Source organism: Somniosus microcephalus, chromosome 26 (genome assembly GCF_052327205.1).
Source record: "Somniosus microcephalus isolate GS21.2 chromosome 26, FLI_Smic_1.0, whole genome shotgun sequence".
NCBI classification, from domain to species: Eukaryota; Metazoa; Chordata; class Chondrichthyes; order Squaliformes; family Somniosidae; genus Somniosus; species Somniosus microcephalus.
The window spans coordinates 39,184,558-39,201,867 of record NC_141012.1 but is presented as its reverse complement, the minus strand read 5'-3'; the positions used below and the strand labels follow the sequence as shown (position 1 = coordinate 39,201,867).

At 45.3% G+C, this 17,310-nt stretch overlaps 1 protein-coding gene across 1 annotated transcript in view; it reads left to right on the top strand.

The window, feature by feature from the left end:
• LOC147100400 (V-set and immunoglobulin domain-containing protein 2-like) overlaps positions 1-17,310 on the top strand; it is a 58,452-nt gene that overhangs the window by 23,871 nt on the left and 17,271 nt on the right. Inside the window, exons 3-5 of the mRNA XM_085968065.1 lie at positions 68-275; positions 2,150-2,311; positions 15,544-15,663. Coding sequence (XP_085824191.1) covers positions 68-275; positions 2,150-2,311; positions 15,544-15,663 — 490 coding nt within the window. The remainder of the gene's footprint in view (positions 1-67; positions 276-2,149; positions 2,312-15,543; positions 15,664-17,310) is intronic.

The window sequence follows — 17,310 nt, the reverse complement described above, 5'->3', positions numbered from 1 at the left end:
AGGAAGGGTCCTTATCATTCACTTCTTTTTTAACTGATAAATTTTTAACACAATTCTATCTGCTTAGATTCTTTTCTATACTGATGGAAAAACTTACAAACTTGGGCCTCAAGCTAATCGAATCCAGCTGATTGACCAGCACCCAACCAATGGAGTAGCGTCCATTAAAATTGTTAACACCAAGTCATCAGACACTGGCAGATATTCCTGTGATATAAACAATCCTCCAGATTTTACTGGGCCCAGTGAGGCATTTGTCGATTTAATAGTCCAAGGTAAGGAGGAGAAGCTGATACTTTGTTTTTTTCCCTTGTTCATCTGTAACCACTGTGCTGGGAATATTTAATTGCTAAATATTTTTTTTAATTAAAATTTTTTTTTTGTTAAATGTATGAGATATGTCTTTAATTTTTAAACAAAAAGTATATAACACAGAAAAATGCAATATTTCAACAAAATGACCTTTAGAATTAATCTATATATATAAACCGGTATGTCTCTCTGTCTCTGTCTGTCTCTCTGTCTGTCTCTCTGTCTGTCCGGCTATACAATCAAAAGTTATAGAGCGTACTTACACGTATGTTATATCGAAAGAAAGCTTATCGTTAGAGGACTCTCGTAGGCATATTTACTTTATTGTCAGACAAAAATTGTTTCGACAGTATACAAAAAATGTTCAAAAATCCTCAAAAATCCACTCATTAGCGGTTGACCAATCCTACCTCTCATTACCGTTGCTTGACCAATCCTACAGTTCACTCACCTGATGGTTGACCAACCAGTGCGTCACGGGCAAGTCCTAATCCTCCAGTCTCCCTAAACTTAGCCGCCATTTTTTCCATCCCCACAGGGACAGCAGCAGCAAAAGTAACCCCCACATTGCAGCTCCCGATCCCGCTCCCGCCCCGCCGGAGTGGCAGGTAAGTTGGGCTCACTCGGGCCGTGCCTCGCAACTGCTCGGCCCGACACACACAGCGGTCGGGGGAGCGGCAGCGGCCCGCCGTCAGCCGCGCGATCCGTGGGGGAGCTCAGCTCGTGTCCGTCTCGGCCCGACATCCCGGCCGTGCCTCAAGCGCTAGGCCCCGCACGGCCGCTATCACAACGGCACCGGGCCTCAGGCGCTAGGCAGCGAGAGGGGAGGGAGGGGGAGGGGAGGGAGGGAGAGGACAGCACAGGGAGAGGGGAAGAGGGAGAGAGAGGGGGGACAGACAAGGGCAGGGAGACCGCGCAGCCCAAATTGTTAATAAATAGATACAACAGCTTTAATGGGCAAGGAGCGTGATGGCAGCAGGTACTTTCCTACATAAATGATTCCTTCATTGTTGGTCTTGATACCTTTATTATAAATATATATTTACCTAACAAAAATATTTTGATGTGAAAGTAATGGGTCCCTGGACGACTATTATTGGGAAGTGAGGATGAAGGTGTGTTGCAATTGATACAATCGCGCTAACAATCAGCGACCATTTTTTTTGGAATGATTTTTCTCCTATATTTAGGATCCTTCGCAGACACACACCATTTCCTGGCTAACAGTGACAGGCCAGAGGACTTTGTGGCAGGTGTCTGCACTGCACTGTGATCGATTCCTAGATTCCTATTGCTCCGTAGTTCCCTGTAATGGCCTGATTGGCCTCAGGCGCTTGCTGGGTTTGAGTGCGATTCCTGTTCCACAGCACTTGATTAGGAACACTGAGGGGCAAAATTCCAATTGCACTTAAAACTGCCCGCATTCTCATAATGATGGGCCTGCTAACAAAACTCTGGGGACTCACTGCTAGAAGATGTGGGGTTTCTGAGAAAACAAATTCGTTAGTGGGTTGTTAATTACAGAGAGAAAAGGCATTCTCCTATTTTTTGATAGAGGTATTTCACTCCCTTTAGAACACATAGTAACAGGATGCATTCTGTGTGCACGGTGCAGGCAATTTGCAGACACTGAACTCCAACAGTGGAAAATAAAGGTTAGGAACACAAAGGTCATTGATAATATCTCATGTTTTGCTTGTGTCTTGGTCCCTTTGAACCTCTGCGTTCCCGTAAGCCCAATAATCAAACCTACAGTCATTGCTGTATAAATTCGTTAAGTCCTGCAATGTGTTTAGATGGTGATACTGATGCGCATCATTTCTTTCTAATTGAACAGTACCGCCATCCACCCCAGAATGTAAAGTGATTGGAAAACCATACATAGGAAACAATGTGACATTGGTGTGCAGTTCAACTGTAGGTCGGCCAGTGCCTCAGTACATGTGGTCAGAGGTTAACCCTGGCACTTCGAAATCTTCACCAAGACTCATGGTAAAAGGTATGCTGGATATTGTCTCTCATCATTAGGCATTTATTCAATTCTTAACTCTAGTACAGCAGAAAGAAAGAAATTGTACTTATATAGTGCCTCTTACATCTTCAGGACATCCCAAAGCACTTTAAGGCCAACAAAGTGTGGTCACTGTTGTTTTATAAAGACATCAAGGGCCAGTAAGAACATCACTTATGCACAACTTGTTCCCCATTTTGACTTCTTGGGATAGATTTGTAACTCCAAGAAATTGAATTCTCCCCTCAGACGACCTGCCTGTGGAAGCCCAAGGACCAATTTCCAGAAATTCTTGGGCCATTGTCTTCCGGCACGTGCTGCCTCCACAGATGGTCCCAGACGAAAATCTATTCCCTCCTTTCTAGGCTAAGAAGCCCAGGTTTCTCCAGTTTTTCTGTATAACTCAAACCCCTGACACTGGTGAAAAGTTTAATATCTCTATACTGCACTGCCTCAAGCACTTTAAGGTCTCTTGTATATCTTGGCAACCAGAGCCAGATGTGATATTCAAGGTGTGGTCTGACCAGAGGGATAGAAAGTTTGATCATGATGTCCTCTGACTTACTGCTTGGGCTATGTAGTTCAACATCTTACTGGCTTTGTTGAACATTACTCTGAATTGGTAGGACGTGTTTAGCATCAAGTCTACTAAGACTTCTAGATCTCTTTTAGCTTCATCCTTGGGTATTTCAACACTATTCATGAAATATATTGTCGTCTATTTTTCCTTCCTACGTGTAGCACTTTACATTTGTCTACATTAAATTTTCATCTGCCATTGTCCTTTCCAACTCAGTTTGTAATTTCTGAACAGCCTCCTCTGACTCCACCGACCCTCATAGTTTGGAATCTTCTGCAAATTTGACCACTTTGCATTGATTTTCTGAACCAGGCCATTGATGTAAATTCAAAAACAGTAGTGGTACCAACATTGAACCCTGAGGTACCCAACTCAATACTTTGCCCCACTTTGCTGTAACTCTAAAGAGTACTCATTGCTTCCTACCCTTCGGCCTGATTCTTATCCGTTCACAGGGTTTACCCTAATTCCTCACAGGTTTGAGTTTAATTAATAGCCTTTCATGTAGAAATTTATCAAAAGTCATGTGGAAATTGAAATGCACTGCATCATTAGGTGTACCAGTCTACTTGGGTTGTCACTTCCTCAAAACTGTCGAGGAGCTTCATCAGGTAGGACCTGCCCCTTCTGAATCCAAGCTGGCTCTTGGGCCGGAATTTTTCGGGGTGTCAGCGGGCGGGATCAGTGGCGGGTCGAGTGGGAAAGTGTTTTTTTGACAGCGGGTTGGGAACCTGCTGTCAACCTGCTGCAATGCACCTTTCCCAATGTTGGGTCCGTCAGTGCTGAGCAGACCCGACAGGCAGCGGCGCGAGACCAATTAAACTCTTTATAATATACTTACCCGACCCTTAACAGGCTTTTTTTGCCTTACTTTTTAAACTTTAACTTCATGGCCACGGGAACCACGCAGTTCGGTGACCATGTTTGTCAACCTGAGGCAGGAGTTCAGTGGCCATTGCTCCAGCTGATTACTTGACAGCTTCAAATGTACAGTAAAAGCTTCCACCTGACAGAGATCACTTTCCTCAGCCACCAGCTGTTCCGCACTGCATTTCCACAACAGATTCAGCCTACTGCAAGTCTTTCCACAAGTCTCCATCCAGTCTCACCTCATTACCTTTCTCACCATAGACAGATTGCTTCTGTCATCTGTATTTCACCTGCCATCTATTCCATCAGCATGGGTGCCGTTTATACTGTCTCACCTTGATCCTCAGAATTGGACCACAATGAGCCCCAACACCAGCAGCACCAAAAGCAAAATCAACCTTCTCCGCAATCACCTGAATCTCCACAGGACAGAAGGCATCAGCACCCGAGCACATTGCTGCCTGGGAGGCCAGGGATGGCCTCATCATGGCCAGATTTACTTAACTTTACGCTGTGCACCCTGGCTGCCACATGATGCGCCAGGTTGGCACCACCCCACACCAACACCATAAAGCATCCCTACAATGACCAAGCCATTCCTTCCACACTCATCACCATTGCAACTCACTAAGCCACTTCCAAAGGTGCACATAAATCTGTCCAAGACCGGAAAGTGTTGAATATAAAGATTTCAATGTTTGACACCACATTAATAGAAACTTTACATAAATATTGAATAAAACACCCAAGTGGCTACTCTTGTGTGTTGTTAGTTGGTATGTGTTGTGTCTGTGTATAATAAATGTAAGAAATCACACAACACCAGGTTATAGTCCAACAGCTTTATTTGAAATCACAAGCTTTCGGAGCGCTGCTCCTTCTTCAGGTGAAGTGGAGAAAGGTTACCTGTAAACATCTGACATGATTCTCTGACTATATAAGCTGTGTCTTTATGCATTTCTCCACTTCACCTGAAGAAGGAGCAGCGCTCCGAAAGCTTGTGATTTCAAATAAAGCTGTTGGACTATAACCTGGTGTTGTGTGATTTCTTACATTTGTCCACCCCAGTCCAACTCTGGCATCTCCACACCATGTGTATAATAAGACACAGACTGCAGGAGAACGGTACAACAGGTGTTTACTCAACGTGGCTCACACTGGAACTGATCTGTACAGATTACTACTCAGGGCTATATACAGGTGAGGTCACTGCCGGTACTGCAGTATACATGAGCTGTAAAAGATAGTTCCCCCCTTAAAGGTACATACATTACAGTATGCTTGCAGTAGGATGAGTGTGAGGGGTGGCTAGTGAGATGGGGATGTGATAATGTAGATAGAGAGGGATGAGTGGAGGTGCAAGGTAAGTTGGTGTGAGTAAGGATGTGCAGAAGTAGGGTAGGGAAGGCAGAGTGATGGGGATGTGGTGAGAGACACAGCAGGATGAGGTTGAGTGCGGCTTTGTACTAACATTTCGTGATCTACTGAGATCATTGAAATGTTTGCGTCACTGCACCCACATCCCTGTTTGTGCCCTCCTCTGCAATGTGCACCAGGCTGTTATGGTCTCCCGAGGAGGTCTCTTCTGCCCATGGGAAGGGAAGAGGACCTCCCTCTCTGCTCTGACTCCCTCCATAAGGATATGGAGGAAGTCATGGGTGCACCTGGGTGCAGCCCTCTGCATCTGTGCAGTGATTGTCAGTGTTTGCAGCACCTCAATGCTATAGTGCACTGACAGCACAAATGTCAAAAGAAAGTTGGCCATGGTCCCGTTAAGAAACCGGCTCAAGACGCGTCATAAATGACGTCACCAGACCCGCTTCCCCTAATTGGGCTGGGAAACGCGCTGGGCGGGCTTAACAAGCCCCATCAACGTAAATTAATTTTAGACAGCGGGCTGGAGCCAGCAGCGGGGCCACGACCCGCCACCGACACTGCCCGCCCCAGACCCGCCACCGACACCGCCCGCCCCAGACCCGCCGAGGTGAGCAAAATCCCGGCCATTTGTAACTAAGTTATTGCTGATCTGATGATCCGCACATTTACTCCCAATAATAAAATCCATTATTTTGCATGTGATGGAAGTAATACTAATGGGTCTGTAGTTGCCTATGTCTGCTTTGCAACCCTTTTTGAATTCAGGCACCGTATTAGCCTGTTTCCAATCTACTGGTACCTTTGCGGTGTCTATTGAGTCCCTCATAATGGTTGCAGATGCCTCACAAATCTCCTCCCCAGTCTATCTCCCTGCACTCTGAGATAAATATCACCAATCCCTGGAGATGTTTCTGCCTTGAGCCTGTTGAGCCTGTCTTGAATTCTGACTCATTCGTAATGAAGTCATTGATTTTATTTGGACATCTTTGTCTGGCAAGGGCATGTTGCACAAGCTTTCTCATGTAAATACTCAGAGGCAGTAGCCATTAGCTGTAAGACACACTTCTTTTGCAGGGTGCAACATCCATTTACAGATCATTCAAGTGGATAGCCATCCAGTTAGTGACCTGTATTAGGTAACATGGAGTGGGGACTCTTCCCTACAAAGTTATGAACGCATTTCAAATCAATTTGAAAATATCCTGTTTGTACAAAAATACATATGCAACACTCAAGCAAAACAACACCCTGCCTACACAAAAAAACCCACAACTTTGATTATTGTTCTGCATGGATAATGTATCCTTCAGGCATTTGGTTACGAAGCAAGTCCGCTCTGTGGTGCTGAGTCATGCTCCTTCAGTGTAGTTGGGGATAGCAGTTCTGGGTTCCCGAGAGGAACATTTCTGTGAGTCCTGAGCCCATGTTTGATTTGGCTCTGCTCCACCCCCATTGTTTTCATACGAGGTAGAAAACCGACGAAGGCCGACACCGTCCCTGAAAAGGTGACAACTCAACAACAGCCCTGACATTTGAAAACCAGTAGTTATATGGACTTTGTAACTTAAGCTGCGAGTGAGCACGACATGCCTTCACTTGTACTGAGGGGAAAAGAACATAAATACACGCTAGTCTGAAGACAAAATCCAAATGTTAAAAGCCCAAAATTGGTGACGCATCCTGGTTCATTTAAGCATTTTTATACTTCACAGTTTATGGAAGTTTAATCTAAAGATAAACAAAGTGACATTTGGATTTTCAACAAACCAACCAGGCCATCATTTAGCCAAAAATTACCTCAGCAGTCACTCTCCTACATCCAACAATGCATTGTCCCAGTTCACAAAGGCACTCTACCCACCCCAGACTCAGTTCACTGAGACACTGTGCCCATTCAACACCCTACCCGTTCACAGAGAAACTCCCTTTTCCTCCAACCTTCTCAGTTCATACAGGCACTCTTCAACCCCTGCAACCCAGTTAAGCTGGTGTTCTTCCTCCACTCCCCTAGTTAGTGCTGGAACTCTCTTTCCTCACTCCCTCTCAGTTAGTGCTTGAACTCGCCTTCCTCCCACACCTCAAAGCGTTGATCCCAGATTCTCCCCTCTTCCCTACAAATCATTGCTCCCAGCATCTGCCCCTTATCTTTACTACGATCCATTTTTCCCTTTTGCCTATTATTAATCATTTCCCTCCACTTCACTGTCATCCATTTCTCCTTTATCACTCACTTTCATTTTCCCTCTCCCCTCTCCTTCATATTCCCTGTCCCTCACCTTTTCATTGCTATCCATTTCTCCTTTTCTCTCCTTCATTTCCCTCTCCTTCAATTTCCCTCTCCTTCAATTTCCCTCTCCTTCAGCTCTCTAATGTCGCTCTTCATTGCCATCCATTTCCCCCAGTGCTTGCTCAGTCCCACTCCAACCTGAGTCTGCTTGCCAACTTGAATTGAAAGTTAAATCGGGGGGAAGGATGGGGGAGACCGGGGCGGGGGTATTGCGGGGGGTGTGAATTGCTGGCCAAATTGATTGTGTCAGTTTCCCTCTCGGCTGGTTAGGTTACAATGACCCCACTCCCCCCAAGGGAGTTCTGGTGGCATCTGACCAATGTTCCTCCCTCAAAGCCATAGTGGATTAACTCTCTAGTGTGCAGTGTAAACTGTCTGTGCTGCACTTTGAAAGTATTTCATTGTGTGAGGTCCTTTGAGACATTTCAATTGTGATAAGGTACTTTCTAAATGCAAATCTGTTTCTTTTCATTTAATCATGTTCTTTGGACAGCCAAACGTAAACCCAGGTGTTATCTCTCCACCCGTCACACCCTCCTCCACAGGTGTGCACAATTATTCCATTATGAGTTCTGTCAGCACATGAATCACTTTGAATTTAAATGAATGTTCTAATCGGTACCCAGCACCCATTGAACGAGTAGGCAAGGCATTGTGTACTTAGGTCTCTGGTCAGCCATTATGATTAGAGGTGGTGTTAGAAGTCTGTACAGTCGAACTACGGAACAATCTCATTTCTTATTTAAGGGAGAGAGATGTGTCCCTGAACTGTAAAAAGTACGGAGACTGATACAAGGCTTTAACCGATCTCAATAAAAATATTTACACACTCAATTGTACCAATTTCTTTATCATTTGTTGCTGTATTAGCAAAAATTACGAGCAGAGCCTGTTGTGTTTTTTAAATATCTCCTCCTAAGACTGAAGGCGCTGGTTGTGGTGGAGTGTAGTTCCAAGCAGCCATACATCATAATTGAGTTGCTATTTGACTGTGGGGGGCGACCCCACTGATCAGATCCTATCCTCACCTGGCAAGCACATTCCAACAGGAGTCATTGGATAAAAATCCAAATTGAAACTGTGGATGATTTTTCTGCTCCCCTGCCATTGGGCACTGAGGGCAATTAGAGTATCATTATTGGTGCTCCAGCTGGGATCAGCTAACAGCACCCAAAGGCAGCCAGCACCCATGGGACTAACAGCACCCAAAGGCAGCCAGCACCCATGGGACTAACAGCACCCAAAGGCAGCCAGCACCCATGGGACTAACAGCACCCAAAGGCAGCCAGCACCCATGGGACTAACAGCACCCAAAGGCAGCCAGCGCCCATGGGACTAACAGCACCCAAAGGCAGCCAGCACCCATGGGACTAACAGCACCCAAAGGCAGCCGGTGCCCATGGGACTAACAGCACCAAAAGGCAGCCAGCACCCATGGGACTAACAGCACCCAAAGGCAGCCAGCGCCCATGGGACTAACAGCACCCAAAGGCAGCCAGCGCCCATGGGACTAACAGCACCCAAAGGCAGCCAGCGCCCATGGGACTAACAGCACCCAAAGGCAGCCAGAGCCCATGGCACTAACAGCACCCAAAGGCAGCCAGCACCCATGGGACTAACAGCACCCAAAGGCAGCCAGCGCCCATGGGACTAACAGCACCCAAAGGCAGCCAGCACCCATGGGACTAACAGCACCCAAAGGCAGCCAGCGCCCATGGGGCTAACAGCACCCAAAGGCAGCCAGCATCCATGGGACTAACAGCACCCAAAGGCAGCCAGCACCCATGGGACTAACAGCACCCAAAGGCAGCCAGCGCCCATGGGACTAACAGCACCCAAAGGCAGCCAGCACCCATGGGACTAACAGCACCCAAAGGCAGCCAGTGCCCATGGGGCTAACAGCACCCAAAGGCAGCCAGCATCCATGGGACTAACAGCACCCAAAGGCAGCCAGCACCCATGGGACTAACAGCACCCAAAGGCAGCCAGTGCCCATGGGACTAACAGCACCCAAAGGCAGCCAGTGCCCATGGGACTAACAGCAACCAAAGGCAGCCAGTGCCCATGGGACTAACAGCACCCAAAGGCAGCCAGCACCCATGGGACTAACAGCACCCAAAGGCAGCCAGTGCCCATGGGACTAACAGCACCCAAAGGCAGCCAAAGCCCATGGGACTAACAGCACCCAAAGGCAGCCAGCACCCATGGGACTAACAGCACCCAAAGGCAGCCAGCGCCCATGGGACTAACAGCACCCAAAGACAGCCAGAGCCCATGGAACTAACAGTACCCAAAAGCAGCCAGTGCCCATGAAACTAACAGCACCCAAAGGCAGCCAGTGCCCATGGGACTAACAGCACCCAAAGACAGCCAGAGCCCATGGAACTAACAGTACCCAAAAGCAGCCAGTGCCCATGAAACTAACAGCACCCAAAGGCAGCCAGTGCCCATGGGACTAACAGCACCCAAAGACAGCCAGTGCCCATGAAACTAACAGCACCCAAAGGCAGCCATAAGAACATAACATAAGAAATAGGAGCAGGAATAGGCCACTTGGCCCCTCGAGCTTGTTCCGTCATTCAATAAGATCATGGCTGATCTTGGGCGCAAAGCCACTTCCCCGCCCGCTCTCCATAACCCTTCACTCCCTTATCTTGCAAAAATCTGTCTATCTCTACCTTAAACGTATTTAATGACCCAGTCTCCACAGCTCTCTGGGGAAGAGAATTCCACAGATTCACGACCCTCTGAGAGAAGAAATTCTTCCTTATCTCAGTTCTAAAAGGGTGACCCTTTATTCTAAAACTGTGCCCCCGTGTTCTAGATTCCCCCACGAGGGGAAACATCCTCTCTGCATCTACCTTGTCGAGCCCCCTCTGTATCTTATATGTTTCAATAAGATCACATCTCATTCTTCTAAATTCCAATGAGTATAGGCCCAGCCTGCTCAACCTTTCCTCATAAGTCAACCCCCTCATCTCTGGAATTAACCGTGTGAATCATCTCTGAACTGCCTCTAAGTATATCCTTCCTTAAATAAGGAGACCAAAACTGTACACAGTACCAAGGTGTGGTCTCACCAATACCCTGTATAGTTGTAGCAGGACTTCCCTGCTTTTATACTCCAACCCCCTTGAAATAAAGGCCAGCATTCCATTTGCCTTTTTGATTACTTGCTGTACCTGCATGCTAACTTTTTGTGTTTCATGCACAAAGACCCCCAGGTCCTTCTGAACTGTAGCATTTTGTAATCTCTCTCCATTTAAATAATAATTAGCTTTTTTATTTTTCCTGCCAAAGTGTATAACCTCGCACTTTCCCACACTATACTCCATCTGCCAAATGTTTGCCCACTCACTTAGCCTGTCTATGTCCCTTTGCAGATTCTTTGAGCACGCTGCACAACTTGCTTTCCCATCCATCTCTGTATCATCTGCAAACTTGTCTACATTACACTCGGTCCCTTCATCCAAGTCATTAATGTAGATTGTAAATAGTTGAGGCCCCAGCACCGATCCCTGGGCACCCCACTTGTTACCGTTTGGCAACCGGAAAATGACCCATTTATCCCGACTCTCTGCTTTCTGTTAGTTAACCAATTCTCTATCCATACTAATATATTACCCCCAACTCCGTGAGCTCTTATCTTATACAGTAACCTTTTATGTGGCACCTTATCGAATGCCTTCTGGAAATCCAAATACACCACATCCACTGGTTTACCTTTGTCCACCCTGCTCGTTACCTCCTCAAAGAACTCCAGCAAATTTGTTAAACATGATTTCCCTTTCATAAAACCATGCTGACTCTGCTTGACAGCATTATGATTTTCCAAATGCCCTGCTACTGCTTCCTTAATGAAGGGCTCCAGCATTTTCCCAATGACAGATGTTAGGCTAACTGGTCTATAGTTTCCTGCTTTCTGTCTCTTTCCTTTCTTAAATAGGGGTGTCTGCGGTTTTCCAATCCGCTGGGACCTCTCCAGAGTCCAGGGAATTTTGGTATATTGCAACCAATGCATCCACTATCTCTGCAGCCACTTCTTTTAAGACCCTGGGATGCAGGCCATCTGGTCCAGGGGACTTGTCATCTTTTAGTCACATTATTTTACCAAGTACTATTTCCTTATTGATAGTGATTGTCTTTAGTTTCCCCCTCCCTGTGGCCCCTTGATTATCCATTATTGGGATGTTGTTAGTGTCTTCTACCATGAAGACAGATACAAAATATTTGTTTAGAGTCTCTGCCATTTCCCTGTTCCCCATTATTAATTCCCCAGACTCATCCTCTAAGGGACCAATGTTTACTTTAGCTACGCTCTTCCTTTTTATATACCTGTAGAAGCTCTTACTACCTGTTTTAATGTTTCTTGCCAGTTTAAATCATCTCTCTCTTTATTATTTTTTTAGTCATCCTTTGTTGGTTTTTAAAAATTTCCCAATCCTCTGGTCTCCCACCAATCTTGGCAACATTGTATGCCTTCGTTTTCAATTTGATACCATCCTTTACTTCCTTAGTTAGCCACGGATAGTGCTCCCTTCTCTTAAAATCTTTCTTTCTCACTGGAATATATTTTTGTTGAGAGTTATGAAATATCTCCTTAAATGTCTGCCACTGCATTTCAACTGTCTTACCCTTTAATTTATGCTTCCAGTCCATTTTAGCCAGTTCTTCCCTCTTGCCATTGTAATTGCCTTTGTTTAAGATCAGGACACTGGTTTGAGATACAACTTTCTCACCCTCCAACTGAATTTGAAATTCAACCATGCTATGATCATTCTTTCCTAGAGGATCCTTTACTATGAGATCATTAATTAATTCTGTCTCATTACACAGTACCAGATCCAAGATAGCCTGCTCCCTGGTTGGTTCCATTGCATACTGTTCCAGGAAACGATCCCGGATGCACTCTATGAACTCCTCCTCAAGGCTACCATGGTCAATTTGATATGTCCAATCAATATGGAGATTAAAATCATCCATGATTATTACCATACCTTTTTTATAGGCCTCCATTATTTGTTGATTTATACTCTGTCCAACAGTATTGCTACTGTTCGGAGGCCTGTAGACTACACCCACCAGAGACTTTTTCCCTTTATTATTTTTTATGTCCACCCAAACCGATTCGACATCTTGATCTTCTGAGCCATTATCACTTCTCACCACTGCACTGATCCCATCCTTTACCAACAAAGCCACCCCACCTCCCTTTCCTTTCTGTCTATCCTTCCGAATTTTCAATTACCCTGGAATATTCAGTTCCCAGCCCTGATCACCTTGCAACCACGTCCCTGTAATGGCGATCAGATCATACCCATTTGTATCTATTTGTGCCATAAACTCATCTATCTTGTTATGAATGCTGCGTGCATTCAGATATAGAGCTTTTAACTTTGTCTTTTTACCATTTCTCCTTGTTTTGGCCCCATTTTCTGTTGCACTCTTATTTTTAAACATTCTGTCCCTTCCTGTCACACTCTGGTTATTATTTCCCCCATCTCTATCCTGCTCTATTGCTTTCTCATTTCTCATTAACTTTTTAAATTCCCGCTCACCTGGCTCCTCCCCCCACTATTTAGTTTAAAGCCCTCTCTACAGCCCTAGTTATGCAATTCACCAGGACTCTAGCACCAGCATGGTTCAAGTGAAGCCCATCCAAGCAGAACAGCTCCCTCTTATCCCATTACTGGTGCCAGTGCCCCACAAATCGAAACCCATTTCTCCCACACCAGTCTTTGAGCCACTCGTTCATTTCTCTGATCTTAATTACCCATTGCAAATTCGCTTGTGGCTCAGGTAATAATCCAGAGATTATTACCTTTGTGGTTCTGCTTTTTAATTTAGCCCTTAGCTGCTCATACTTTCTCAGCAGAACCTCTTTCTTTGTCCTACCGATGTCATTGGTGCCTACGTGGACCATGACAACTAACAGCACCCAAAGGCAGCCAGTGCCCATGGAACTAACAGCACCCAAAGGCAGCCAGTGCCCATGGAACTAACAGCACCCAAAGCCAGCCAGTACCCATGGAACTAACAGCACCCAAAGGCAGCCAGTGCCCATGGAACTAACAGCACCCAAAGGCAGCCAGTGCCCATGGAGCTAACAGCACCCAAAGGCAGCCAGTGCCCATGGAACTAACAGCACCCAAAGGCAGCCAGTCCCCATGGAACAAACAGCACCCAAAGACAGCCAGTGCCCATGGAACTAACGATACCCAAAGGCAGCCAGTGCCCATGGAACTAACGGTACCCAAAGGCAGCCAACACCCATGGAACTAACGGTACCCAAAAGCAGCCAGCACCCATGGAACTAACAGCACCCAAAGGCAGCCAGCGCCCATGGAACTAACAGCACCCAAAAGCAGCCAGTGCCCATGGAACTAACAGCACCCAAAAGCAGCTAGTGCCCATGGAACAATGGTACCCAAAGACAACCAGTGTCCAATGAACTATGTCCCAGCAGGAACCAGTGCCTTCAGGAGAGAAAGGGAGAAATTAGAGTTAGTATTTCTGTGCTAATCACCACATGTGCAAATTATCATTTTATAGAGAATTGAGTGACAGGAATTGATTCACCCACAAACAATATTTGCCCGGAATTTGAAGTGGGTATGGCAGCGTACATACAGAGTACGCTGTCATACCTCCTTTCAAATCCACCACAAGTTCAGGATTTCCGCATGTGCTTGTGCATGTGTTAAATCCCGAACTTGTGGTCTGTCAACGTATGCATTGACAGATCATCCGCACGGCCAAAGAAAAACCAATTGCTGGTGCAGAGTTGGGCTATTTGCCCACCAACTGCCCAGTAATTGCGTACGAAAATGCTATGGTTGATGAAAACAGACGCAGGGCCCATTTGTATCAGTGTAAGGGGGTACCACAGACATGTTTTAAACATTTTCATCTTGAAAATTGGATAGTTTAATTGTATCAAATAAGTTTTTCTTGTTTCTGCAAAGATTGGAGTTCTAATGATGTCCATAATTATTATTGGCAAAATTAAATTTTTAGTGAAGTTGGTGGAATGAAGCTAATTAGGAATTAAATTCCAGTCCTGTAAATTGTAATTAAATCTGATTACAGGATTTCATTAAATCTGATTACGGGATTCCCTTCTGAAATGATATAAAATCTAATTCTGTTTTCTGATTGGAGGACCAGGCCCACGTGATCCCAGGTACGCTTCCGCACAGGCTGCGTCCCTGGGATCGGTGGGCCATTACGCTGCCCTGATACTCGCAGCGTCAGAGCGCAAGTTTACAAAGGAGGGCCGCCATCAGGTAGGTGCGTATTCTTTTCACAGGTCGGCGGGGGTCTCCAGAGGTATGCCGCCGACTGCAATTTTTGGCCCATTAATGTTGTATTCCTAATGCTTTAATATTCTTCATATGGCTCTTCTCTCTTTAAAGCTCACATACCGGCAAAGTAGGTTGCCAGTGAGACACCAACATTGCATGTCTGGAGCTAAGGGATCTTCTGTGTGGGAGTCTAGTGGTTTACTACTGCAGCTACTGGGCCCAGTAAATTGCAGTTACTGTAGCAACAGATCCTTATTACGGAAGCTCAGCGTAAACTCGAGGAACAGCACCTCATCTTCCGATTAGGCACTTTACAGCCTTCCGGACTCAATATCGAGTTCAACAATTTCAGATCATAACCTCGGCCCCCATTACATTTTTACTTATTTTTTATCCACACCTTTGCTTTGGCCCTTCCCCCCCCTTTTTTTCTCTCCCACATGGCAGATGTCTCCCATTCTGCCAGCGCAGTTCACACCTAATCTAGAGCCGTCTTTTGTCTCCACTAGTCCTATCACCATCTCGTCTTGTTTTGAATACCTCTTCATGTCTCTTCACTTCTCTTTTGTTCTCTCCCAGCCTGGCCTTTCAATCTATTTCATTTCCTGTGTTTTTCCAGTCTTGACAAAGGGCTTGCCCCGAAACGCTGACTCTATTTTCTCTCCACGGATGTTGCCTGGCTTGTTGAGTTTTTCCAGCATTTTCTGTTGTTATTTCCTTATTACTTTACCTGATTCCTCCTTGATTGTAAGCATCTTGAGTTTTATTTGAGTCATTTTTTTCTTCTCTTCCATTCTTACAGATTCCAAAAAAGGCACCCTATTTCTGAGGAACCTGACGATGGAGTATACAGGAACCTACAGATGTGTGGCAAGCAACGTCCTTGGGGAACGAACATGCCAGCTGGTTCTCACAGTCACAGGTAAGGAAAGATTTCTTCTGCAGAGTTTAGCCTCTTGATCCTTTCAGAGAAACAGCCCTAAATACAGATTCGAGCAAACTCCACTCCAAACAGATGGCATTGAGCTACATTTCAGTTTGCACGATAGCTGCCATTTTTTGGTTTGTGTTTGAAAAACAACACTTCACGGCCCTGTGGCATCTTGTGAATGGCGTGGGTGGGATTCAGTAGGGAATTAGCAAAATGTGGGGAAAAATGATTTTGGTAATTGAAGCATAGAAGCGATAATGTGGTATTCATTCTTCTTGTCACCAGATGTAACAATATTATAGACATTGTTTTGAAAGTTTGCTCTGCGCAAAATTTTTTTGCGAGATTTTCACTGAAAATGTGAAAACAGAGGAAATCTTCGCAAACAGGTTTGATGAGGTTGCAACATCTAATGACCGGAGGAGTTCTTATCCCTGCATTAGTTCATTCAGAACTTAATGCCATCTGAGATTATCTGCATGGTTAGAACCGAGACGTGAAAGTGTTAACTCGGTGCCTGGGATTTGATTCTATCACACCTGCACCTGACTAGAGTCTGACGACTAACGTCGCAAAATCATAAATGTGTTACGTTTGATCAGACTTTGAACAGTGCAGCGAATTAGAAATCTGTCCTTCTGCTTCTGGGATTTTAATTTAATCTAGTTCAATGTGATAGAAATGAAAGCATCCTCTTTCTAACGGCTAATTAAGTGCACTTAGTCTGTGTGGTTCAAATCTCATCATTAGTGGATGCGAGTGTATAGTGAGCAGCTCTGTCTATAATTGATGACAGTGGCCAATCTCACTCAGAGTGGGATAGACAGTGAGACAAATAGAAATGTCATGTTGGTCCAAAAGGGAATGCTTGTATGAGGCTAGATAGAGATATTCTGTTGGCATAATTTAAGGGGGGAATTTATATGATGTAACATTTGTATTTTGTCTGACCTGGGAGTTCTTGATGCTGTCACAGAGGAAAATAGTTTGAGCAGCACATAATCCATGAAAACACAGTTGTTACAGGGAATGCTTTACATAAGCTAAGCTTCTTACCCTAGGGGAAAATCCTGCAGATTCAGCTCATTTGATGCTGATGTTGTATTATGGACTCTGCCTGGCACTGGCACTAGTGAGACGCTGCCACCTCTTGTTGTTCCCCGATCATTCAGTGAGTAGCTGAGGCAAACAGGCCGGGAAGATCCCAGGTGCATTTCCTAATCGGCACTGAGCTAATGAGTTATCTGATTTCAATCAGGCAGAAGGAGGCCACGACAACTTGGCCTCAGTGTTTTGGGTTAGGGAAGGGAAAGTCAGCCAGTGTTCCATGAGTTCAGAGCTCGGATGCAAAAAATGACCACTATCACAGCAAGGGGTCAACACCATCAGAAGAGGAGTGTTGGGAAGAAAAATCAGTCGAGAAAAATGACCCTCCTACTGACATCAGCTGGTTCATATCTTTCCATAGAGGTTGCTGCAATTTTCACCAAAACTTGCACCATATCTGTACCTACTCCATAGCACTCCAAGTATCAGAGGAACATGGACAGCCCAGTCTGTCCTGCAAACTATTTCTATGTATGCACTATATCAGCAATATAGCAAATAATGGGTCATAAAATTGACTGTGATTTTCAA